Source organism: Verticillium dahliae, genomic scaffold (assembly GCF_000150675.1).
Source record: "Verticillium dahliae VdLs.17 supercont1.6 genomic scaffold, whole genome shotgun sequence".
NCBI lineage: Eukaryota > Fungi > Ascomycota > Sordariomycetes > Glomerellales > Plectosphaerellaceae > Verticillium > Verticillium dahliae.
The window spans coordinates 232,160-249,118 of NW_009276926.1; the positions used below are offsets into that span (position 1 = coordinate 232,160).

The 16,959-nt window shown below is 53.5% G+C and overlaps 6 protein-coding genes across 6 annotated transcripts; 3 read left to right on the plus strand and 3 right to left on the minus strand.

The window, feature by feature from the left end:
• Nucleotides 1-1,550: 1,550 nt before the first annotated feature.
• VDAG_03628 (xylosidase/arabinosidase) lies at nt 1,551-3,011 on the plus strand (the record flags this gene model as incomplete). Its single annotated transcript, XM_009653712.1, has 4 exons — nt 1,551-1,660; nt 1,787-1,812; nt 1,888-2,099; nt 2,157-3,011. The coding sequence occupies 4 exons, from the start codon at nt 1,551-1,553 to the stop codon at nt 3,009-3,011; spliced, it is 1,203 nt and encodes a 400-aa protein (XP_009652007.1).
• Nucleotides 3,012-3,998: 987 nt separating this feature from the next.
• On the minus strand, nt 3,999-5,093 carry VDAG_03629 (UMTA protein; the record flags this gene model as incomplete). Its single annotated transcript, XM_009653713.1, has 2 exons — nt 3,999-4,184; nt 4,243-5,093. 2 exons carry the CDS (start codon nt 5,091-5,093, stop codon nt 4,145-4,147), a joined length of 891 nt encoding a protein of 296 aa, XP_009652008.1. The 3' UTR covers nt 3,999-4,144.
• A 1,183-nt stretch (nt 5,094-6,276) lies between these two features.
• VDAG_03630 (cytochrome P450 71A20) lies at nt 6,277-8,118 on the minus strand (the record flags this gene model as incomplete). The annotated part of the gene is made up of 4 exons (XM_009653714.1): nt 6,277-6,393; nt 6,543-7,547; nt 7,605-7,801; nt 7,908-8,118. The coding sequence occupies 4 exons, from the start codon at nt 8,116-8,118 to the stop codon at nt 6,277-6,279; spliced, it is 1,530 nt and encodes a 509-aa protein (XP_009652009.1).
• Nucleotides 8,119-10,801: 2,683 nt separating this feature from the next.
• On the plus strand, nt 10,802-12,505 carry VDAG_03631 (HET domain-containing protein pin-c2; the record flags this gene model as incomplete). The annotated part of the gene is made up of 1 exon (XM_009653715.1): nt 10,802-12,505. The coding sequence occupies one exon, from the start codon at nt 10,802-10,804 to the stop codon at nt 12,503-12,505; it is 1,704 nt and encodes a 567-aa protein (XP_009652010.1).
• Nucleotides 12,506-13,017: 512 nt separating this feature from the next.
• Nucleotides 13,018-14,534, plus strand: VDAG_03632 (FG-GAP repeat domain-containing protein; the record flags this gene model as incomplete). The annotated part of the gene is made up of 6 exons (XM_009653716.1): nt 13,018-13,112; nt 13,220-13,265; nt 13,472-13,514; nt 13,580-13,646; nt 13,771-14,366; nt 14,500-14,534. The coding sequence occupies 6 exons, from the start codon at nt 13,018-13,020 to the stop codon at nt 14,532-14,534; spliced, it is 882 nt and encodes a 293-aa protein (XP_009652011.1).
• A 53-nt stretch (nt 14,535-14,587) lies between these two features.
• On the minus strand, nt 14,588-16,559 carry VDAG_03633 (arylsulfatase; the record flags this gene model as incomplete). The annotated part of the gene is made up of 4 exons (XM_009653717.1): nt 14,588-14,947; nt 15,000-15,968; nt 16,018-16,175; nt 16,226-16,559. The coding sequence occupies 4 exons, from the start codon at nt 16,557-16,559 to the stop codon at nt 14,588-14,590; spliced, it is 1,821 nt and encodes a 606-aa protein (XP_009652012.1).
• Between the last annotated feature and the right edge of the window lie 400 nt (nt 16,560-16,959).

Consider the following 16,959-nt stretch of genomic DNA (forward strand, 5'->3'; position numbering starts at 1 on the left):
TGGGCTGTCTATGAAGAGCTTGGAAGAGTTTAGGGCGTTCACTCTCTTGACGGCTTTGTGCGCTAGCATCTGTGCAGGAACGAACTCCAATATGATATGCAGTCTCGACAACCCCGACATGCCCCGCTGCTTCTTGCGTGCCTCTCGCGGCATGTTCGCGCACTTTGAGGAGCGAGACATTGAACACCCAACCTCTTCATCCCTCGTCATTAGAGTACTGCAGTCCAGCGCATTTCACTGTCTTGGCAAAACGCACATAGCTCTATACGTTTTGAGTACCGCTCATCATCTGGCACTTCTGATGAGGCTTTACGACGAGCGATCGTTCGATGACATGCCACAGCCAGAGGCAACAATCATGCGTGCCGTAGTTTGGACGCTGTACGTGGCCGACAAATCTGCCTCAGTTTTGAATCATGTCCGTTCCACCGTTCAAGAAGTCTGTCTGCAGGAGCCGCTCACTCTGGCGTATGAACGAGAGGGCGACTTTGGATTATTGAGCCCGGACATGCCACTATTCACCTGCTCATATGAATCCCGGTTGCAAGCTGGTTTCACGTTGAGCAATAAGCTGTGGAAAGATGGGGCCGACATCATACTCGATCTAAAAGTCCTGGCTAGGATGTACAGTCGATCTGGGGTGACCACAGAACTACAGGCTTTGGACGTGCCCGCGTCCGGCATCATGCAGGCTTACTTGAATTTCTGCGCTGTTCTGGATTCACTCCCTCCTTGGTTAAGAGATCCCGAATCCCACACAACGAATATTCCTGCGGCAACTTCATTTCAGAAACTTGCTTTCTGGGCTCAAAAGGCAAACCTCGTGATCACCTTTCACTGTCTGCGACTCACCATTCTGCGACGAGCAGAAGCTCACGGTTGCTGCCATCTTCTTGGTTTAATTAACGATGAGGGTATGCTGGCCCTTCGAAAGACAGAGATTGCTAGTGATCTTGTAGCAGCGGCGACCGCTGTGCCATTCGAGGCCTTGAGGGCTAACAGCGAGCCTTGCGTAAGTTCCTCCTCACACGAGAGATCGCCCTACTCGTCAACCGGTTGTTGACTGTTGCTGCTAGGTCGAAAAACTCCGACAGGCTGGGGTCGACCTGCTGCAGATCACCCACAAAACCACTAACCAGGCACTCTGTGCACGCGCCAAAACTATTTTCTCGACCCTCTTGGATCTGATCGCGACGTTGAATTCGAAGGTCTCGAATGAGTTGAGCACGGGATTCCCAAATTGAACAAGGCTTGGCGAACGCGAGCCCCGTGTGACACATTTCTCCGCGGACATTCTTCCCACCCACTCGCTACCGCCGGGCACTTCCCCCCGCGGCGGGATTGGGCCACCCACATTCCGGGTATGGCGAAGTACGTGAGGGGCCGGCCGTTGTGATCATTAGTATTTCAACTCAGTGCCAAAGCTGGAAACCATTCAATAGCCATCTTCACGTCACTGGCACATCTGCTTTCCGCGCCTGTTCACGTTTCTGGTCCACGAAGTCCCCAAAGAGGGGTTGGAAAACTTGATACGGTACCAAAAAGACGCCATGGGTTCGCTCGGCCGCGCCGTCGACTACTCGAATCCCATTGTGCCAGGCTTCTCACCTGATCCTTCCGTGGTATTCGTCGACGGAACGTTCTTCCTCTGCACGTCGTCGTTTCACGTCTTCCCAGGACTACCCATATACGCATCGAAGGACTTGAAGGAATAGACGCATATCGGTATACCTTGAGATGGACCTCGCTTCGACATTCAGAGGCCCAAAACCTTACAGAGCTCTAGCTCACATGACCTAGGAAATGCGCTGAGTAGGCAATCACAGCTCAGTCTGAAGAAAGCTGGGACCATTCATGTCACGCTTGACACCGGATTTCCACTTGTAGGAACACTGAGCATTGTTGCCCCAAGTATCCACCGTCACAAGGGAACCTTCTACATCGTGACAACCAACACGCATCACAGCGGGTCATACAAATGCGCAAACTTCATCATCAGCACAGAGAACATCTGGGGTAACAGATGGAGTGACCCTGTGTACTTTGATTTCAACGGTATTGACACCAGCCTCTTCTTCGATGACAATGACCGTGTCTACGTACAGGGGAGCTGAATGTTGCGTCGCGACAAACAACCCACCGCCACCATTAAGCAGATCGAAATTAACGTTACCACGGGCAAGGCCCTTTCAGAAGCCATAGAAATTTGGACTGGGTGGGCCAAATACGACACGGAAGGCCCGCACATTTACAAGGTAGACGGATATTACTACCTGCTGGCTGCAGAAGGCGGCACCTTTGAGCACCACATGCTCACGATAGCACGGTCCACCAACATCTGGGGCCCATATGAAAGCGCGGACACCAACCCTATCATGACGGCAGATGGCAAGGATGAGTACATTGAAAATATTGGCCACGGCGATCTGTTCCAAGACCGCGACGGTCGATGGTGGGCCGCTGTCCTTGGCGTCAGAAAGCAGGAAGACGGGTACCTTGGCCTCGGCCGCGAATCATTCCTGTCCCCCGTTGACTGGCCCCGTGGCGGTTGGCCTGTGGTTCGCCAACCCAGGATGAGCTTCTCGAGGGAGGCGTCGCTGTCCATGGTCAGTCGTCCTCCGCTCACGGCGCCTCCGTTTGTTGAGGATCTCTACATCCGTGACTACGATCCGTCCAAATACCGCCATACCAACGACGGGAAGACCATAACGCTCACCCCCAGTCGGACGGATTTTACGTCCCCCGTCGATACATGCACGTTCCTTGGCCGCCGTCAGCGATCCCTTGATAGTACAGCCTCTACTCGTATCACGGCGATCGAGGGTCCTCTTGGCAAGAATGTGCAGGCTGGTCTCGCACTGTACAAGGACTCGATACGATCCGCATACATCGCCTTCGATTTTGCCACGAATTCACTAGTCTATTCTATCCACAACTCGGCGTCAGGTCTCAGCGGCCGCATCTCCCGCAAGATTTTCGGTAAAGTGGAGGAGGTGGAGTTGCGCATCTAGGGGGCTCCGTTAAGGTACAGCTATGCGGCAAAGGTCCGGTTGACAGAGCCTTGTACGAGGAGTGAAAAAGACTAGTTGGAAGTTGGGTCAATGGGCGCCCTGGCTCTCGATGCCAGAGACTTCACGGGACCTATCCTCGGCGTGTTTGCACATGCTGGAGACGGTGAGGCAGAGGCGGCAGAGGTGACCTTTAAGGGTTTTGAGTTCTTAGACTGATGTAGTGGCCTTGGTCGAGTGACATCTACCCACATATCTTGATGATGCCCGAAATGAGGAGGATTCCGAGCTTGAGGCTTAAGCGGAGCATTGTCATATCGTTCATCTCGTTCTCCGCGTCGTAAACCTCTGTCTATTCATTTTCTGGACACTTTAACGCGCAGAGGCTGATGCAGGAGTCGACACTCCTGTTGAATACGCGGCAAATCTTTGTCCAACAAACATACATTTCTCGGATCTAAAATCTCTGAGATAGTCACAAGACTTTCGTTGGTCCTAACCAAAGATGTACTATCCAGCAAAAAGTTTTGCAGCGAAGCCAGTGAATATTCGGTTCGTCCTACACATCAACGTAACCAAGACCGAATCTAGAACTCTGTCCTAAGAGCTTGCTGTGTTTCGCGACAACAAACGTTGTCCAGGACCCAGGTTCAACTCCCGTACCTGCTTGACAGACCTCAATCGAAAAAAGGCACTGTTCTCAGATTTTAATGTCCAGCTCTGGGGAAATGTCTTCCTCGACATGGGAGTTGGCAAGAGTCTGTTCAGTTGACAATCCAGACGTATAGTAGAAACAGAGGCGTTTCCTTCACCAAGGGCGGGACAGCATATTGAAAGGATTCGGAAGCCTTAACTTAGTCGTACGCCCAGATGCTCACGCCGGCCCTTGGATTGCGATAGGCATTTATGTGGCAGAACGCCATTCATCTCAAAAGGGTCAATCAAGCAGTAAAAAAGCGTAATAGAGTGTAGGAAATGTCATGATGTATCGCTTTCGATCTTAAAGATTGATACGCTTAACGAGAATGCAAATACGCAACATCGCAAGCTGTCGCCAGCAACCCGAATCCTGCGTGAGAACAATATTGCTTTGGGGAGCTCTTGAGAATTATTGGATCAGGCATAGAGGCAGCCAGCTACTCGGCCGTCAGGGGTTTCCGACCGTAAACATTTGGTCTGGGAAGGGGTGTCAATTAAACCGTAATACGAATGTGTGAAGAGAATGAAGACTTACACGATGTAGTAGGGTCGTAGTTTCATATCACGAATGGCCTTCCTCATATTGGCGACCAGAAGCTGAATCTCGATGTATTCCCAGCCCATGATCTCCTTCAACAGGAACAGGGCGAATCCCTCGAGGCTCTCCTCTAGGAAAGCGAGGTTGTAGATGCCAACCTCCTTCAGGCGGGGATCACTGCTCCAGCCGCCACAGGGGAGATGGTAATCCTTGACGACAATGTCCTCGAAGCCGGCCTGCTCCATGTAGCGCTTCATGCGTCCATCGAGACCGATCTCAGCCGTCTTGCCGAGCCGATCCATGGCCTCGGTGAAGACTTGGCCCCATTGCTTGAAGACGTGTTTCGGGTCATCGCGCACCGAAGGTATATCGCTCCGCAGGTTGATGGTGAATTCAAAATTTTCCAGATAACCACCGGGCTCGAGAGCCTTGAAGGCCTCCCCGTAGAGCTTAGGCCAGTCGGCTATGCTGCCGTAAAGAGCACGGATGTGGATCAGGTCGAAACTCGCGGGCGGGTACGTCCACTCGAGCTGGGCGTCATCAATGTGAAACTTGCAGTTGGGCGGCACCCAGGAAGGCTGGATAGGGCTGATGTCGAAGCCGGTCACTTCGGCGGCTGGGTGAGCATCGGCGACATCAATGGCCCAGATGCCGGTGCCGGTACCAACGTCAAGCACGCGTTTGGGCTCGTCAATCGGTGCCTCGTAGAGTTTGTCGCCGAGAAGCAGCGTAATGAAGTGGTGAGCTATATCAAGACCGTCATTCTGGCGGTCGTCGTTGGGGCCCCAGTACTCTGTCGACTTGTAGCTCTGGAACGTACGGCCATGGAGCTGGCGGTACTCGAGCATGCTGCTCGTCAACGAGGCCGTCGATGAGACGAAACTGTAGCGAGTATGAGCTATGGACTCGGTAAGATGGAGACTGTGCGTGCTACCTTTCATTATCGATGCCTTCATCACTGTCGATATCCGATTCGTCCTGCATCGAACAATTAGTATGTTCGCAGTGCTAGGGTGTCCATTGAGGCCTCACAAAAGGGACTTGATCCGCCGTAACGTGCTGCTGTTCGTTGGTTTGCTCGATAACCTGCTCCAGGTTCGCTGGGCTTCCTGGGGCGTTGGAACCGGGCGATCGTGGAGATTTGGGCGACCGAGGAGACCTCGGTGAGGGAGACTTCTTGTACGATGGACCGGGGGGCGGGGAGGCGGCCGAAGCCTCCTGACTTGTCGACATGGTACGGGAATTCCAAGTGTGGTTTAGCTGTGTGAGGTTTCTCCAGCGGGAATTCACTGGGTTCGACGGAACGGGACGAACATCGATGTTAGAACCAGATGAATCCAGTAACGGCGAGAGAGTCAAGAGTCAGGTCCAGCTCAGTGTCAGGCGCGCGAGCGTAGGGTCAAGGGGGGATGCGAGTGCGAATCTAGCTGCGAGAGGGCAGAAGCCTTGCCATGACTTATGAAGTACCAACATACCAAAGGAAAGCAAACCCCGCCCTCGAGCCGTCCCCCCCGGGTCCAGCCTCTGCCCTCGCCTGATCGTCCTATCATGCGTGGCTTGTCTGGAACAGTGGCTCGAAATCAATGAGCGATACTGACGTGATTGGCTTTTGCGCCATGTCTAGCCGGGCAAGCTAGGGTAGGGCTTGTCTTTCCGCTCCCCCCGTTCGCCCTAGGCCGAATCTGAGAAACGTCCTGGGCATGGCGCTCACAGAGAGCATGCTCATCCAGGCCGCATGAGGTTAATGAGAGAATACCAGCCCCCATTGTTCTGTGGCCCGAATCAACGGTTGGCCACGAGGGTAACTTAAACAGCGAAAAAGGATTTCCGGTTTCCAGATCCACGTTAACGGGCCATGCGTGTCCTGATGAGGGATCTGAGCCATCGAATGACGGTGTCACGGTTACTGGCGCCACGACCCCCAACCAACTGCCTAGGCCCGTCTTCTCCTCTCTGCTGATGTGGCTTCTCGTGCCGTCCTGGCCCCTCCCGAGCTTGATGAGCATTGATCAAAAGGTGGCCTCGAAATGATTACGATCGCTCCATTACTTGCACCCACATGTCGGAAATCGCAAATAATCCTAACAGATTGCGTGTCTTCCACGGCTTAATCGGATCGATGAGAGCAACGTCGAAATGCCGCAACAGCTGCGTATATCGAACGAGAGTCAGCAAGAGGGCATCACGGATGCAGACCCAACAGTTTCCACCCAGTAGGAACGATGCCGCCGAGCAGGAAACTGGGCCAAAGAGGAGGGGATACGACAGGGGGAGAAGCAGAAAAACAGCAGACGTACCTCAAAAATGGTCTTGGCCATCTCCATTTGCGCGACGGGCTTGCCGAGGCACGTGAATCTGCCGTCGCCAAAGACCATGTCATTCGTCCGCACCATAGCCGCCAGCTTGTCTTTATCGTCCTCAAACCAGCGCTCTGGCCTGAAAGCCTGAGCGTCGTCGCCGTAGAGGGCCTCGTCGCGGTGCATGGCGTAGGCGGAATATCCAATGCACACGCCCCCGGGCAGCGCGATTCTCTCGCCGTCGACGACAACGGTGTCGCCGCCTGCCGGCACGTCGCGCGGGAACAGGTTAGCCACAGGTGTTCGCACACGCAGTGACTCGCGGACGACAGCCTGCAGAAGAGGCAATTCCTTTGCCTGAGCCTGAGAAATGAGGCCGTTCCCGACAGCCGGCGCCCTGCCGTCGCGCACCGCCGCATCAATCTCCTTCTGCAACAGTGCGTAAACGCGTGGGTTCGTCATAACCAGTAGCAGCGCGCCGCGTATGGCACCGGCCGTTGTGTCAGAGCCAGCGATAATCTGCTCGAGTGCCTCAGACTTCAGCTCATCGTCGCGCAGACCGTGGCGGATAAATGATGCCAGCATGTCGGAGCGCTTATCGGTGTCGCCCCGAGCGACGCGCTCGTCGACAAAGCGGAAGCAAGTCGCCATCATCTTGCCAAATCCATTGTTGTCGCGGGGCGAGGGCGCAATGAAGCGACCAAGCACAGGCGACTGCGCGAGCCACGATGCACCGAGGGCCCAGGCAGTATTGGCAGCAGCGAGACCTTCTTCACTCGATTGAAGATACGAGTCCACATCTTTATCGGCTGCCAGCATGCCAAAAGTCTTGCCCAAGCCGACGGCACTGATGACATCGAGCGTGAAGAATTGCACTTTCTTGGCTAGGTCCATGGGCACAATGCGGTCTGGCGTCGAAATGTACTTGGTCCTCACGAGGTTGAGCAAGTCCTCAAGGCGCTCGTCAATGGACGCCTCGAGGCCCGGGTTCTCTCGCCCTGAGTACTATTTCAAGTGTCAGTACGATTGAGATGCGTTCATGGGGTGAGCCAAATCACTCACGCCAGGGGCCATCTGCTTCCTCCGCTGCTCGTGCTTCACATTGTCAGATTGAGTAAAGACGTTGTCGCGGCGATACTCGACCCGGCAAGCATTGTAGTACCACTCGGATCGTTTGTACCCAGCCTGTCGGTTGACGTGCGCCCAGACCTCGGGCGACGAGGTCAATAGGATTCCAGGTGCGATTCGCGCAATGGGACCTTTCGTTGTCAGCTACGTGGATCGCAATCTTTTTCTGCTATCACAATCAAGTACATGTACAAGAACGAGGGGAAAAAAGACCGTCATCTCGTGAACCACACGTACCGTGTTCCTTGCTAACCTTAGCATACCACTCATGGCACTTTTCCGACAGTGCGGCCTTGCCGTGCGGGATGTTGCTGACCCCGGTCCAGCGTGGACCAGTAAACTGTCTCAGTCTGGCCCAGGCGATCACTGTGCGTGCCAGATAAAGCACAAACAGCGCCGCGACCAGCGGCACCGCCGTCACCTGTTCTGAGAAGAGCTTTGTGATCATGACTGCTGAAATGTCAGCAAAGAAGAAGACTGAAGGCAAAGAACAGGATTCGACCGACCGGAAAACTGGTAACACAACCCTAGGTCCACCGCTGGAGGGGGTCGAACCGGGACGTCCCATGTTCATCTTATATCGATGCCGGAAGGGGGGAGGCGAAATGGGTGGCCCCGCACAATTCACATGATGCTACCTACTTAGTTTCTGGTAAGCCACCTTTCCACACATCGACTAGACCTCATTCATGTCTCTTATTAGCGGTCCTCGCAGACGGCGTGGGACTTGGAGGGCGTTCGGGCCCATAACCTGGCGGTTGTCTTTCCAATCACGAACCAGCCATAACTCAGCCCGGCGGGCGTTGCTCGAAGTAGATGCTCTTCGCGACCCTGAGGGCCCAAAGCTGGGGCACGCTCATGAGAGGGTGGGAATGCCCAGACACGCAGGGATGTGCCATTCGTTCATGCCCGATGACCCTAGGTGTCTTGGGCCTAGTACCTCTACGTGGTGTCTCGTTTGTGCCAGGAATCGTATGCATCATCACAATTTCTTTCCGCCTACCTGGCTTCTGTCCCCCCCCCCCCCCCCCTCGACTGGAGCACCTGCAAGCCAGTGACCACATGGTCTGATCTTCAGTAGTGGGCGCGGTTCCCGGCGGGCCGGGCCCCATGGGCCCAGTCATGACACGAATGGCTCTGGAGCACTTTCCCTGTAAGGGTCCCCCCACGACCGGGTTCCTGGGCTGGTTGGGCACAGTTGGCGGGTTGCTTGAGCATTGGCTGTGCATGGGTTCAGGGTTCGTGTATGGTAAGTAGAACGAGCTTGGGGCCCCCTTTTGCGCCAGCTGCTGCCGATGGCTCGACAAGTTCCCAAACGACCAAGAGGAAGGAAAAAAAGACATTGGTAGGCGGATGACACAATGATCTACTTTGTTGCTTGGCTACATCCTGTTGCGCGCTAGATACGGTGGCACTGCTAGGCTGCGGTCTCGATTAAGCTAGACAACATCCAGAGGCCTCGTCTGGTGCTCAGCCGCACCATTTCCCCTTCACTGTGATTGTGTGTGAGTGTCTCATAAAGAGCATCACCTCTCAAGCTCGTCAATTGAAGAGTCGAGCGTCAGGCAGACGATCGGCGAACCCTTTGTTGTCGGCGAACTCATCACATCGACCTTGGAGCAAGCTGGACCACTGAACGAGAACACAGCGCCCGCGTCGGTGTGCGATGTCTTGGCGTACACCTGTCGCCCTGGAGGGCGCTCATGACACGGCCTTCAATATTTTCGTCATCAATGTGGCGATTGCACATTTGTTCATCATCCCGTATGGCATAGTCACATCCTTCACGTCGAGGTTTGACGAGACGTTCGCCTACTTCGAATTAGCTTATGTCATTTTCGCTCTGTCGCCTCTCATCATCTACCATGTCGTTGTGCTTTTTTACCACATCTGGAATCTCAGCGACTACGTCTACTTCAGGACAACACATGCCCTGCGCCGTTCATCCCACTGCCTAGCGTTATGGCACTTGCGCCGAACGGCTTGCCTACACGCCTTCATTCGAACTCGGAAACATGACCTGCAACAAGCGGTCAGTTGCGGTTTACACCTTGTCGTCTACCACGTCCCGCCTTTGAGTTATGTGAGCAATCGATGGACATTGAGTTCGTCGCGGCAAACATGGATTTCACAGGCGACACCTCAAGTGCAAGCTCTTGACATGTGCGTAACGAGCGGCGTCTGCAAAGGCTGTCAGCGGTTGGTACGAGCCTCTTATCTGCTCGTGGGTTCCTCCTGGCCGTTAACGCGCAGACGGGAGATGCATCATCTCGGCTTGACCTTGGACGCCCTGGAGACATCTGCGTCAAGCAAGTGTTGCCACTTGTGCACGGTCCTCTGGTTCTCCATGTCAAACAGCGAGTTGAATGGTGCGAAAGGCCTCAGGGAGCTTTCTCTGCCCGCCCAGGGGCCGATGGGGGTTACTACGAATGCTGCCGAGAGACAACCCCTCCTAAGCTCGGGTCAGCCGGGACTGAGACTGGCAATTAGGAAGCAACTGAGGAAGAACGTGCATGACGAGTCGCATCTATTCATGCAATTATTCATGGGATCCGTTTCCCTTGGGCATGAAATCCTCATTGAGGACGATCCTAACTGTGAGTGACCGCTTCCTTGCCGAGATCGGACGATCCCTAATCATGGCTTAAGCGCCTTTGGAGCGAGAACTCAGTCTCTCTACAGACTCATCTTTATGTCTAGATTTGGCGCGCAATTGGTTACACGATTGCCAGTCGAATCATCCCAGGTGCCGTGCTAGAAAGGCCTCTCAGAGAGTGCTGCCCAGTCGACTTATCTTCATCGAAAGGACTTCTGACGATGTTGGATACCGAGCTCATCTGGTGCAAACTAAAGGCTGGGGTAGTCATGTCGATTATCTTGCCCTCAGTCACTGCTGGGGCTCCAGTGTAAACGAGACACTAACTGACCATAATCTCGACGAACTTTGTCGGCAAATTGAGCCCGCCAAGCTGTCTCAAAATTTCATCGATGCCATTCACATAACGCAGAAACTGGGCTTCTCTTACTTATGGATTGATTCGCTCTGCATCATGCAAAAATGTTTCAATCACGACGCATCCTCAGTCTGCAATCAGCGAAGTCTACATGACTGGGAGACGGAATCCAGGCAAATGGCCAACGTCTATGCTCAAGCATCCTGCACGATATCTGCTACTGGCTCGGCCGAATCTTCTGGCGGCTGCTTCAAGAAGAGGAACCCTCTGCCATACTTTCCGTGTCACATCCTCGCCGATCCTTCAAGCCGACAGAGTCTGACGGTCAAGGCGGCCAACACGGCCTTCAAGACCAACATGTTCCACACTGAGGTTGACGGTGGTCCACTGAACACGCGAGCCTGGGCCTTCCAGGAACGCCTCCTCTCCCAGCGCATCATCCACTTTGGTGCCTCCCTCATATTCTTCGAATGCAGCACCCTTTTCGCGTCGGAGCTGCAGCCCGAGGGCATATACGATGGAGTCGATGTCCTGACACGTGATGGCACCAAACACGAATTCCCTGACCTTGACAGATGGGCAGAGATGCTTGATCCTTTCCTCCCTCCACCACAACCATCAGCGCCCCCTGCGCTTGAGCCAGAGGACTTTACTCCTCCAGAAGACTCGGCACCCTCGAAGCCTTCGGTATCTATCAAGCTTCCAAACACGTATGGCGTCTTTCCTTCCAAACACGAGCGCCAGGCCCGCGCCCGTTACAATAAGGCCTGGAACCTTTATCGAGCGCGCAAGCGCCACAGACTCGAAGAGAACGCAGCTCGTGGGCGGCGTCACGCCGCACGCGAACGGGCGCGCCAGGAGAGCGCGGAACAAGCACACCTGCGGAAATCAGAGCAAGCACTGCAGATTCCCCGGGCACCTAACCCCGCATACAAAGCTCCGGAGGTTGTTGCATCCCTCTCGGACAACAGCGTCACGGGGTACCGTGGTGCATTCGATTTCCTCGCCGCCGCCGCCGCTGCAGGGTCTTCACGCGATATCGCGCCGCGAGATCAGCTACGTCTACACCAGAGGTGGTTTGAGCTCGTGAGCAAATACACACGCAGCCAATTGACTGTTGCGGGGTACCGCCACATGGCTGCTGCCGGCGTGGCGCGTGCTATCCAGGGGCCGGGGACCAACGCGGACTATCTCGCAGGCTTGTGGCGGCGACATCTTGAATTTGATCTCCTGTGGAGCTTGGAAGGATCTCCGAAATGCCGACCGTCGCCGTATCGGGCACCCTCGTGGTCCTGGATCTCTGTTGATGGGGCGGTCTCTCAGCGACTCCTGCCTTTCACGCTCGCCAACGAGGCCCGTCGGTGCGAAGTGGATATGCTGGCGAAAGTTGTCGCCGTGCAGGTGCTTGACGCGAAAACAGGAGAGGAAGCTACTGATGCCACGGCCCCAATCGGGACCGGATTGCTTGAGCTTCGCGGTGTTCTATGCCCAGTGTCACAACTAGACGTCAACGAGGCTACCGGCCAGGGCAGGCTGTTGCTATCAGGCACGTGGGCTGAGTGCGTCATGGACACACTTTCCTCTGAGGTTCGAGGATATGACGATCTGTTCTGCCTTCCGGTACTCAACATGACAAGATTTCCGTTGTTAGAGGAGGAAAGCATGGCGAAAATGGAACGGGCATCATTGCACGGCATTATTTTGAGACAGTTTGGTGGCACATCAGCCGTCAAACATATTTCTTCGTCATGCAAGGCATTCGAAAGGGTCGGGTCTTTTGTGTTATCATCCCTGCTAGATGATGGACTTGGCGTACTCGAGGCCATCAGGCATCCCACGCTGGCAGGTGATCTTGCGTCTACCAGTATCTCTGTCAGGTGATAAGATCCCATTCTGGACACAAAACTTAAGACGGTGACATTTTTGCCACTCTTCAGTTATGCTGTCAGTTCGCAAGCACCAACGAATATACTTTCTTCAGCATCAACTCGTTATTTCGAGCCACTCGCTGGATCCAGACCTACAATCCTACGTCTACATTACATAAGATACATCGCTATCAGTGCCTGTCCAGGCTTCAGACAAAGGCTTCACAGCCCCAAGTCAGTTTCGCGCACGGCTGGCGATCAAGTCATGTGGCGTTGATACAGCATATTTTCCAGGTTCAGGTGTCTTTTTCGATCAAGGCCGCCCTTTTAAAAACCGGGATGGTAGACTACTGCACCGCTCAGAGCGCTTGTCATTGAGGTTGAGATTTGGGCACGTGGCAGAATTAGATGCATTCTCATGTTTACAGTAATTGTTTGTGGGTTTGCTCATCCGTACATGCGCACGTAGCATCTAAATGTAGCGAAGCAACTTGGCCACTGCAAGTTTGAGTAGCCCAAGCCACGATGGGATCCTGTGCCAAGGTCCATCACGCCGTCCCAGCCGATGTATGCCGTGACCAAAACAACAGGGGTGGACAAGAAGGCCACACTCCTAAAACGTAAGCTCCCTTTGAACCGTTATACTATACTTCAAACCAGCTCGAAACTGATAAAAGTAAGATGTTACTTAATTATGTCGCCGATGACCTAGTACATAGAATTCCAGGGCATTAAACAGAGAGAAGGGTGCCGAGAGGGCTCTGAAGTTATGGGTCTGTCTGGATGATACCCGTGCTTGGCGGATTTGGATTGCGGCTAAATCTGTCCACCCCTTTGATAAGGCATCCATCACTCGAGGTTGCCCAGGCGCTTCGATCCAATCCATGCTTCTTCTCACAGCTTGGCATGGTTGGCCTCGATATTCACCAGTGTGAGATTGCCGCTAGGCTTTATTTCGAAATGCTGAAGAGTTCGCTAGGTCAGCGGCACGATGCACGACAACCCAGAAGCCCTTGGGCGACGTTGGTGACGCTCACCTTCTTGGTCTCGATTTTGTCGAAAGCAGTTTCTGCGGACAAATCCACAGTCCTCAATGTACAGGCCCGTACACAGATCGCCAACGGAGTGGAGTTGCAAGTCCTACCCATTGGAGAGTACGTTTTTGACATGGAATTCGAGATGAGTTGCGTTGTCGTTTGCGGCAGTCCATCGATGTGCTCTCGTCTTAGTCCCCTGAGTCAATCTACTCATGTTATCATGCTAATGTGTCATACCCAGCTCGATCACCTTTGGTGTCCAAAGCACACACGGAATTGGCTACCGTGGCGAGCTCCATGACCTTTTAGTGCAACGAGGAAACAAAGTCAACTTCGTAGGTGGCCTGGCAACTGGAAGCATGGCCGACAATAGTCATGAAGGACATCGAGCCTTTGTCATTGACCAGATATCGAATTCCAGTACAGTCGGTCTCCACGCAGCGGCCAATATTGTCCTGTTGCATGCAGGAACCAAAGACATGAGAAACGAGGTGGATCCTCTCAACGGCCCTATGCGACTCAAGAGCCTAATCGACATCATCTTTGAAAATAGTCCCGAGGCTGTGGTGTTTGTGTGTCAAATTATTCCGGCGGGTCATAATAAGTACCGCGACGCACTCCCTCGGATCGACACTTTCAATGCTGCGATTCCCGACTTGGTCTCTGGTTTTAGTTCGTCTGGGAAAAAAGTTGTCGTGGTACCCATGAACAAAGCTGTTTCGACAAAAGACTTGGCGGACAACCTTTACCAGAACGATATCGGCTACATCAAGATGGCGAACGAGTATTACGCTGCCATAAAGGAAGCAGACGCAAGAGATTGGATATCTGCACCAGGTCAGTGGGGAGTTGGTTGCAGCGCGACTGAAGTTGCGGAAGAGGATCTCATTTCAGCCGGGATGAAGTCTGTAGTCTTCACTCAATATGGGTTGACCTGCATAACTATTTTTCTTCTCTCTATCTAAGACAGTATTTTTGGATATGAGCCTACATAAGATTCAGTGACAGACGTCAAGAAGTGATACACGAATATCTCATATCAATTATGAAGTGCAGAATCAGGTCCATTCGCTCCAACTCTGACCCTTCCAGTACACATCGCCCTCGGCCTCGAACTGCGGGCCCTCAGCAGCGACTATATGCCCCAGCTCGCAGCGATTGTATTCGACCTTCACTTGCTGGGCATAGAAATTGTCGAACTGTGGTGAAAGGGCTTCGCGTAACGTAGTAACACCTCCTTGAGGGTGCAGCGACCGCCAGGGCTGGGAACAGGTCACGCCCTTGCAAGATTTGAGCACGAAAAGGAGCGCATCAAGCCGTGGAAGTAAACTTTGCAGAGAATGACCGAGGATGGTAGACTTGGCAGCCAATTCGGTTTCTTCTGGGTGCAGCAGGTTCCGAAGTTGGCCAGGATCAGTCTATAATGCATCAGCTCCAAATCCATACTCTCTACCAGGTAGAAGCACTTACGTTCAAGTCGTATAGCTCATGCTCATTGGTGCACCAAATTGAGTAGTACAGGTTGTAGTCTTCGCCAATGACGCGAATGGCCTTGTAGGTGTTGTTGAATACTCGCTTATCATCACCCCCGTTGAAGCCCCATTTCCCCTCGGAAATGGCCCAACCCCAATATTCGATGTTCACATGCTCGCGGCTTAGAGGGGCTTCCTCTTGCTCTTTCAAAGACAGTGGGATAGGGGCACCGTCGAAGTCTGCCCGCAAAGGAGCGTTGGCTAGGTTGAGAATCGTGGGCACGAGGTCGATATGTGCTGTCACAGCCTCGGAGATGGCGCCCTTAGGTACACCAGGGCCTCGCACGATGAGAGGAATGTTGATATCTTCTTCGTAGCCGCACTCCTTTCCGGGCTGGAGTCTGTGCTGACTGATATGAAAACCGTTGTCCGTAGTGAAGAATATGTAGGTGTTGTCTAAGACGCCATGCTCCTCCAGCTTGTCAATGAGGCCATCAACTAATTCATCAACAGCTTGAAGGGCTTGCAGGCGTCCACGATAGTGGAGGTCGTTATATGCCACATTTTCGTCGCTGAGCTTAGGCTGACGACGAATCCAGTCGGCACCCGAGGGTTTATCTGGGTTGAAATTTTCCGTACGAGGAACCTTAGCATCTGGAAACAGGTGCTCATGTCTCTTGGCTGGCTGAGGAAAGCTAACCCTGAACTCGTCGTCAGACACGGGTACATTCTCATCGGGACCTTTGACTGGGTTCAGCGTTGAGGCGTTTACATTGCTGTGGGGTGCAATGGGTGCAATGCCGAGGAAGAAAGGTTCTCCAGCGGCGACAGCATCGTCAAGGAACCCGTACGCCTTTTGTGCCACGAGGTCTGTAGAATACTGCCCGAGATGATTGACCGGGGAATCCTTGTTCCTCTGGAAGGTTGCGTTCCAATATGCATAAGTGTTCGGATCGAGAAGGAAATCCTTGGGTCGTGTCAGAGTAGGACCTTGATCATGATATTCCACCACTTACAGATCCATTCCAGCCATTGAGGTGAGGGGAGTCATAGTTCCAGATGGTGTGAGCATTGAACATTTTCCCCGTATAGTAGGTACTGTAGCCTGCATTTTGCAGCCAAACTGGCAAGTAGTTCTCGTTATGTCCATTCTTCACGAAGATGGGAAATCCACCTGCCACAGGTTAGCACCCAGAAGATCTGACGATCTCCAGGCGTACATACCATAGGGAGGATTCAGGTCAGTGACGTTTGTGTTGTGAGCCAGTTTGCCAGTCCAGAGACTTGCACGAGACGGACAACAAATGGCTGTGGTGCAGAAGTGCCGTTTATACGAGGTACCCTGCTTGACAAGGAGGTCTTGAATCAGGGGGATATGTGCGAGGGAGTTCATATGCAGGTCTTGGTCGTCAGTCAAGACGAAAACAATATTCGGTCGGCTTGTCGCTCCATGCTCAGTGGTCGGCCCCAGGAGCGGAGTCTGGTCTTGGCTCGCAGTGACGACCTGGCGCGTCGCCATGAGCGCCGTCGTGGCCAGAGCTGATTGTAGAAGACGCATTTGTGGTCGCGTTAGTATATCTCCCCAGGCGATGCCGTGTGTGTCTTTTCGATTGAAAGGGGTTCGTTGAATCCCAATATTCCATTGGAATATGGGTTGCCACATAAGTTTGACACAAGTAGTCGCCTTTGAAGACTGGAGCGATTCGGAAGTCGGGGTGATCGAACCGACACCCGGATGGCGTGCTGATGTATCCTCATCGCGCAACGGTCAAATACCCGCAACACCCACCCTCCTGGCCTTCTTCGCTCGATACAGCATGCAATACCAGGTTCCTGCAGCAGGAGAGAGCCATTTGATACCTGGTTCCGGCCCATTTCTTCATCGCAATCCGCGCTGATGATTGCACAATTATTTTCCTGCGAATCACCATGTGCCCCAAGAGGAGTTTTCTTCACGG